Source organism: Colobus angolensis, unplaced genomic scaffold (assembly GCF_000951035.1).
Source record: "Colobus angolensis palliatus isolate OR3802 unplaced genomic scaffold, Cang.pa_1.0 Scaffold452, whole genome shotgun sequence".
In the NCBI taxonomy this organism is placed as follows: Eukaryota; Metazoa; Chordata; class Mammalia; order Primates; family Cercopithecidae; genus Colobus; species Colobus angolensis.
Genome location: NW_012117955.1, coordinates 563,965 through 571,838, shown reverse-complemented (window position 1 = coordinate 571,838; position 7,874 = coordinate 563,965). Strand labels below are relative to the sequence as shown.

The 7,874-nt window shown below is 46.5% G+C and overlaps 1 protein-coding gene across 1 annotated transcript in view; it reads left to right on the top strand.

Moving 5' to 3' along the window:
• Positions 1-155: 155 nt before the first annotated feature.
• The window catches only part of PIGL (phosphatidylinositol glycan anchor biosynthesis, class L), a 137,647-nt gene continuing 129,928 nt past the window's right edge, over positions 156-7,874 (top strand). Inside the window, exon 1 of the mRNA XM_011957972.1 lies at positions 156-1,959. Within this exon, the coding sequence (XP_011813362.1) occupies positions 1,725-1,959 (235 nt within the window). The 5' untranslated portion in view covers positions 156-1,724. The remainder of the gene's footprint in view (positions 1,960-7,874) is intronic.

Sequence of the window (7,874 nt, the reverse complement as noted above, 5' to 3'; positions counted from 1 at the left end):
CTGCTGCTTCGCCACCTTGGCCGCCATCTTGACTCAACCCCTCTCCCTCCCCCCAGCCCGGGAGCCGCGGCTAAGGCGGCTCCGGCGCCGGCTCCTCCTCCTTCCGGAGAGTTGGGAGACCGACTCCCTCCGCTGGCCGGGCGCCTCTCCTACCTCGGCGGAGCTTCCTGGGTCGCGCCGCGCCCGGTCTCCTTACGTCTCCTCTAGGCCTGGCAGCGGCGGTCTTCTCGGACGGAGACGGGGCCGGGCAGCGCCCAGCCGGATCCAGCGCGGCTGCCATCGCGCCCTGGGCTTGTGCGCTCCCCGCGAGCCAGTCTGTTATGCGTGCCCGAGGCCTTCCCCAGGCGTGGGAAAAGGAAAAACGCCAGGCCATGCAAGGGACCCTGCAACCCCTCGGCGGCGGGGCGGCGGCGGCCTCCTCTGTCCGGAGCTGCGGAGAGGGAAGCCGGGTCCCCCTCGTGGCTGGGAGCCGGAGGGGTGCATTTCGACCTGCCCAAGATACTTTCTAGGGCTCTGGCTGGAATTCGCAGCAAGCCCTCCCTGAAATACTGGGCAAGGCAGATTTGTCCACGATGTTGCTCCTTAACCTTAAGTTACTTGCAAGAGGAGCCTGTGGCCCTCGCGACTGTTAAGTGCACTCTCAGCCTTACCCTGCCGGGAAAATGACGCTTCCTCGTAACCGCACGCATACTTTCCTTTAGAAAAGCCAGGCCCGACAGGACGCAGTGGGTCACGCTTGTAAATCCCAGCACTTTGGGAGGCCGAGGCCGGCCCATCACTTAAGGTCAGGAGTTCGAGACCAGCCTGACCAACGTGGAGACACTCCGTCACTACTAAAAATACAAAAATTAACCGGGCGTGGTGGCGCGTGCCTGTAATCCCAGCTACTGGGGAGGCCGAAGTGGAAGAATTGCTTGAACGCGGGAGGCTGAGGTTGCAGCGAGCCTAGATCGCGCCACTGCACTACAGCCTGGGCGAGCAGAGACTGACTCAAAAAAAAGAAAGAAGGGGCCGGGCGCGGTGGCTCACGCCTATAATCCCAGCACTTTGGGAGGCCTAGGCGAGCGGATTACGAGGTCAGGAGTTCGAGACCAGCCTAGTTAATATGGTGACACATCGTCTCTACTAAAAATACAAAAATTAGCCGGGCGTGGTGGCGCGCGCCTATAGTGACAGCTACTCCGGAGGCTGAGGCAGAACAGTCGCTTGAACCCGGGAGACAGAGGTTGCAGTGAGCCGAGATCGCTCCACTGCACTACAGCCTGGCCGACAGAGCCTCTCAAAAAAAAAGAAAAGCCATCCAAAAGTGAGAAGGAAAAACAAAGTTGGTGTAACTGGCTGTTTCGGAAAACTGTCATCCGGATAACGGGCTATCTAACCCTATAATTACGAGAAAGGCCCGAGTTTTAAGAAATGAGTTCGCAAATGACTTGAAGAAGAGGAAGGCACTCTTCCTGCAAGACAAGAAGTGGTAGCTTATATATAAGACGCGTCCTTTTAAAGCGATTGTACAGTGTGGTAGGACTAGGGTAGAAACTGGACGGCATGGAGACTTCTGTGTTAAAACACAGGAAAACCCTTAACGGTAAAACCTCAAGCTTCCGGAGCATGTCGGCGAGAGGGACTTAACCGCGGAACCCAACATCCCCGGGTGCCGTTTTCCAGCCGAGTCCGGGTCAGAGGTAGCCTTTCCTACTGCGCAGGCTCAATGCTACTTACCCATAATGGAAGCAATGTGGCTCCTGTGTGTGGCGGCGGCGGTCGTGGCGTGGGGCTTCCTCTGGGTTTGGGACTCCTCAGAACGAGTGAAGAGTCGGGAGCAGGGAGGACGGCTGGGAGCCGAAAGCCGGACCCTCCTGGCCATAGCGCACCCTGACGATGAAGCCATGTTTTTTGCTCCCACAGTGCTAGGCTTGGCCCGCCTAAGGCACTGGGTGTACCTGCTCTGCTTCTCTGCAGGTAGGAGGCCATAGGAGGGGCGATGGGAGCCGGGGCTGTGAAAGGGATTTAAGTGCTAACCGATCTCAGTCGCCTTCTTCTGGAAGAGTTTTCCGTAGGGAGCTAAGTGAATACACCGAAGGTCTTACCTCTGACCCCCTCACAGGTTAGGGGCAGGAGCGGCTGGCTTACCTGGTGGGCTGGGGGACGTCGCAAGCTCGCGTACTACGCTAGCAGGATTGAGGAGCAGAGGAACAGTTGCGGTTGGTTGCATTCAATACCTGCATTTCCAATGGGAACTCCACTTGTACTTGTTATTCTGTGGAACTTTTTTTTTTATTTGTAGAAAGAGCAAGAATATTGACCTTACGATGTAGTACACGAAACAATCTATACTGTATCGTGCCTGCTCAATCCTTAAAGTTAACTTCTAATGATAGTGAAAGACCTTCCTGCTGCCTTTAAATGCAACTTGTGCTAGTAACATGCATGTGTCAAACTGAAGAATTAGACATAGATGATTACATAGAAAGTAATTTTGTAGGCAATTTTAGAGTTCACCTCCACCCAGCTTTCAGTGAAGGAACCTTTCAAATAATAGATTTTTGTTTACCATAGAGAAAAGATCAAATGACAAAGCAAATATTGACCATCAAGCTGGAATATGGTGATTATTGAACAGTTGTATAAATGAAGTAATTGAATTGTACACATACAATGGGTGAATTTTATGGTATGTCAAATTATACCTCAATAAAGCTGTTTTTTAAAATTACCCATGACCTCTTTTCCCATTTGGTTGTGTGTCTTTCCAATTCTTTTTCTATACAGCTTCTTCACAGAAATCACATTTTATAAAATTTTGTATCATTTTTACTTAACATTACTTTTTCATTTACTTACCAAATACTTATTAAACATTTATGTGCTAGGCCTTATTCTATGCCCTAGGGATACAAAAGTGAAAAGCTAGATAAGAGCAGTGTCCTCATGAAACTTAAAACATCTACCCATATTAATTAGATCTAAATGTATAGCCTGTTAAATGGCTTCATTGGGATAAATCTTAATCATTCTTTATTGTCTGTTCCTTCAGAGGTTTTTTCCTAGTTTATTGCAAAGAGCAGAAAACATCTTTATGTATTTTATATTATTTCATTAGTATTAATTTCTAAAATTGGCTGTTTTGAGGCTTTGCATGCAAAACACATTCCCAAAAACGATATGCCAATTTACTCTTTTTTTTTTTTTTTTTTTTTTTGAGATGGAGTGTCACTCTGTCTCCCAGGCCGGAGTGCAGTGGCACGATCTCGGCTCATTGCAACCTCCACCTCCCGGGTTCAAGTGATTCTCCTGCCTCAGCCTGCCGAGTAGCTGGGTTTACAGACGCATGCCACCACACCTGGCTTAATGTTTGTACTTTTAGTAGAGATGGGGTTTCACCATGTCAGCCAGGCTGGTCTCAAACTCCTGACCTCTAGTGATCCACCTGCCTTGGCCTCCCAAAGTGCTTGGAATTACAAGTGTGAGCCACTGTGCCTGGCCTACCCATTTACATTCTTACACTAATGAGAGTATCTGTCTTAATATATTACTTCCTGTAGCATTGACTGATTTTTTTATAAATTTCTTTTGTGTATGTGTGTGTGAGACGGAGTCTCGCTCTATTGCCCAGGCTGGAGTGCAGTGGCGCAATCTCGGCTCACTGCAAGTTCTGCCTCCTAGGTTCACGCCTTTCTTTCTGGGACTACAGGTGCCCGCCACTATGCCTGACTAATTTTTTTGTTTTTTTGTTTTTTTTAGTAGAGACGGGGTTTCACTGTGTTAGCCAGGATGGCAATTCTCCTACCTCAGCCTCTCAAATAGCTAGGACTACAGTGTGCACCACATGCTGGGCTAATTTTTGTATTTTTAGTGGAGCCAAGGTTTCACCATGATGGCCAGGCTGGTCTCGAACTCCTGACAAGTGATCTGCCCACAGGTGTGAGCCACCGCACCCAGCCGGCTAGCTTTTAGTTGTATTTGTATTTTATATTACAACTATAGGAGTCCAATGATAAGCTAGTTTGTTACAAGATCTTCAAGAGAAGCCTAGATTTTATTTGTAAAACATTATAGGTACTGCTCTTTAATAAACTTACCCTTATTTTCAATAGGTTCATAAAAATTTGGGACCACAATTGAAAATTTGTTCAAATAAAAAATATAGGCCGGGCATGGTGGCTCATGCCTGTAATCCAAGCACTTTTGAGAGGCCGAGGCGGGCAGATCACGAGGTCAATAGATCGAGACCATCCTGGCCAATGTATTGAAACCATGTCCCTCCTAAAAATACAAAAATTAGCTGGCTGTGGTGATCTGCGCCTATAGTCCCAGCTACTCGGAAGGCTGAAGCAGGAGAATCGCTTGAACCTGGGAGGCGGAGGTTGCAGTGAGCCGAGATCGTGCCACCGCACTCCAGCCTGGCAACAGAGGGAGACTCCGTCTCAAAATATATATATACATAGAGATATATATACATATATATGTATAGAGAGAGAGCATGCACTTGGCACTCAATGTTTTTATTGTCTTTCATTATTTCCTCTGAATCCATTTTGTTTTTTCTTGTATGTTATTTATTCTTTATTCATGTTTTGTTTTTTATTTTTTATTTTATTTTATTTTATTTTGAGACGGAGTCTCACCCTGTCTCTCAGGCTGGAGTGCAGTAGTTCGATCTTGGCTCACTGCAACATCTGCCTCCTGGGTTCAAGTGATTCTCCTGCCTCAGCCTCTTGAGTAGCTGGGATTACAGGCATGCACCACCATGCCCAGCCAATTTTGTATTTTTAGTAGAGACGGGGTTTTACCACGTTGTTCAGGCTGGTCTCGAACTCCTGACCTCAAGTGATTCGCCCATATCGGCCTCCCAAAGCACTGGGATTACAGGTGTGAGCCACCGCACCTAGCCACGTCAGGCTAATTTTTGTATTTTCAGTATAGACAGGGTTTCACCATGATGGCCAAACTGGTCTCGAACTCCTGACCTCAGGTGATCCGCCTGCCCCGGCCTCTCAAAGTGCTGGGATTACATGCATGAGCCACCAAGCATGGCCTGTTTGTTTATTTTATGAAATGGAGGCTTGTTCTGTCTAGAGCCTTTCCCCTCCAGACTGCACTGCCAGCTCTCATATCAGGTGACAGAGCAAGACCCTGTCTTTATAAAATAAACCAAACATGAATAACATACCAGAAAAAAATGGTAAGTTGAATTCAGAGGAAATAATGATTACAGCGTGAGCCACTGCTCTGGGCCTAATTTTTAAAATCGCTGTTTAAATTCACAAGTCATTCAAACATGTATGGATTAAACATTATTCTGCTGACTTAACATACTAATATGAAAAACAGGAAGCTATTAATTTGTAATATAATGAACGCTATGATGTTTTGATGGAGAAAGTACTATGGACACAAAATGGAAAAAAGCATTAAATCTCTTTTCGGGGTTTTAGATGAAGGAAATCTCCAAATTGGTTTTCTTTTGAGCTGGACTTTAAAAATAGGAGTAGATATATATAGGAAGCAAGCAGTAGTAAAGGCATCAGTAACTCTTGGATTTGCATGAATAATTCATTCTAACAAGATCTTCAGTTTAAGGGAAGGGGAGAAGCAGGGAAAAAATAATAATTGCTTTGTTATTGCTGGCTCATTTCATCCTGTCAGCAACTCTATGAGGTAGGTACTATTGTTTTCTCCATTATACAAGTATGGGAACTGAATCACGAAGTTTAACTAACAACCGAAGTGACCAGCTACAGTGTGAAGAAGCCAGGACCCCGTGGTTTTTCTCTGTTCTAAAACCATTACACCCAATCTGCCTCTCACATTGCCTTGTATGCCTTGTCAGTTGATGAAATATCTAAATTGATTCCCAGTGTATGTTCCAAGGAATATTAGTTCATCAAGCTACTATTTTAAAAAAAGAGGCCAGGCACAGTAGCTCACACCAGTAATCCCAGCACTTTGGGAGGCCGAGGCAGGTGCATCACGTGAGGTCAGGAGTTCCAGACCAGCCTGGCCAACATGGAGAAACCCCATTTCTACTAAAAATACAAAAATTAGCCAGGTGTGGTGGTGCACGCCTGTAATCCCAGCTACTTGGGAGGCTGAGACAGGAGAATCACTTGAACCCAGTAGGCAGAGGTTGCAGTGAGCAGAGATCGTAACACTGCACTCCAGCCTGGGCAATAGAGCAAGACTCCAACTCAGAAAGAATAAATAAATAAAATAAAAAGAATGCCTTGGTCAGATTTGGAGAATAGCCAGATGTGCTATCCTTTATGTAGACGTTTACAGTCTTTATGAGAATATCAACATCTTCAAGAAGCATTGCTGTAAAAAACTTTTACTTGGTTTAATCCAGTATTCCTCCAATTTATGTGACCACTAAAATACCTACTAATAGATGCATCTCTTATGTAGTAGGATGTCATTGAATATATATGGTAGAGAAGTAATATTATCAGTTTTGTGTTTTAGAAAGCTCATTCTTGGCCAGGCACAGTGCCTCATGCCTGTAACCCCAGAACTTTGGGAGGCTGAGGTGGGTGGATCATGAGGTCAGGAGTTCAAGACCAGCCTGGCAAACATGGTGAAACCCTATCTCTACTAAAAATACAAACATTAGCCGGGCGTGGTGGTGGATGCCTGTAATCCCAGCTACTCAGGAGGCTGAGACAGGAGAATTGCTTGAACCTGGGAGGGAGAGGTTGCGGTGAGCCAAGATTGCTCCACTGCACTTCAACCTGAGCAACAGAGCTAGACTCTTGTCTCAAAAATAAAAGCTCAGTCTTGGACCAGGTGTGGTGGCTCATGCCTGTAATCCCAACACTTTGGGAGGCCAAAGTGGGAAGATCACTTGAGGCCAGGAGTTCAAGACCAACCTGGTCAACCTAGTGAGATCCCATCTATTTAAAAAAGAAAAAAAAAAAAAAGCTCATTCTGGTGGCAATGTGGAGAATGGTTTGGAAGGAAAGATTGGAGTCAGGAAAACCAATTCAGCCCAGGCTGCTTCTCTAGACTGCACTGCCAGCTCTCATATATTAGATTTCTATGTAATTCTGGTCTATATACTTGAGTCATTTCAACAACCCTATCTTAATTACTGTAGCTTATAAAAGCTACACTAGGCCAGCCGTGTTGGCTCACTCTTGTAGTCCCAGCACTTTGGGAGACAGAGATGGGTGGATCACTAGTTCAAGAGAGCGAGACCATCCTGGCCAACAGGGTGAAACCCTGTCTCTACTAAAAATATAAAAATTAGCTGGGCATGGCGATGTGCATCTGTAGTCCCAGCTACTCGGGAGACTGAGGCAGGAGAATCACTTGAACCTGGGAGGCGGAGGTTGCAGTGAGCCAGGATTGTGCCACTGCACACCAGCCTGGGTGACAGAGCAAGACTCCGTCTCAGGGAGAAAAAAAAAAGCTACACTATATTATGGAAGCACTATTATCTGATATGAATAGCCTTCTGATTGTTCTTCAGGGTATGTTTGCTGTTGTTGACCCTTTTTTGCAAATACCTTTTTTATGTGGAGAGACAGAGAGCCTCACTCTGTTGCAGAGATGATCTACGCTCACTGCAACCTCTGTCTCCTGGATTCAAGTGATCCCCCTGCTTCAGCCTCCCCAGTAGCTGGGACTACGGGCATGCACCACCACACCCAGCTAATTTTTGTATTTTTAGTAGAGACAGGGTTTTGCCGTGTTGGCCAGGCTGGTCTCCAACTCTTGACCTCAGGTGATCCACCCTCCTAGGCCTCCCAAAGTGCTGGTTTTACAGGATGAGCCACCATGCCCGGCCCCCAAATACATTTTAGAATTAGCTTGGTGATGTTCAAGGAAAAATCTTAGGCCGGGCGCGGTGGCTCAAGCCTGTAATCCCAGCACTT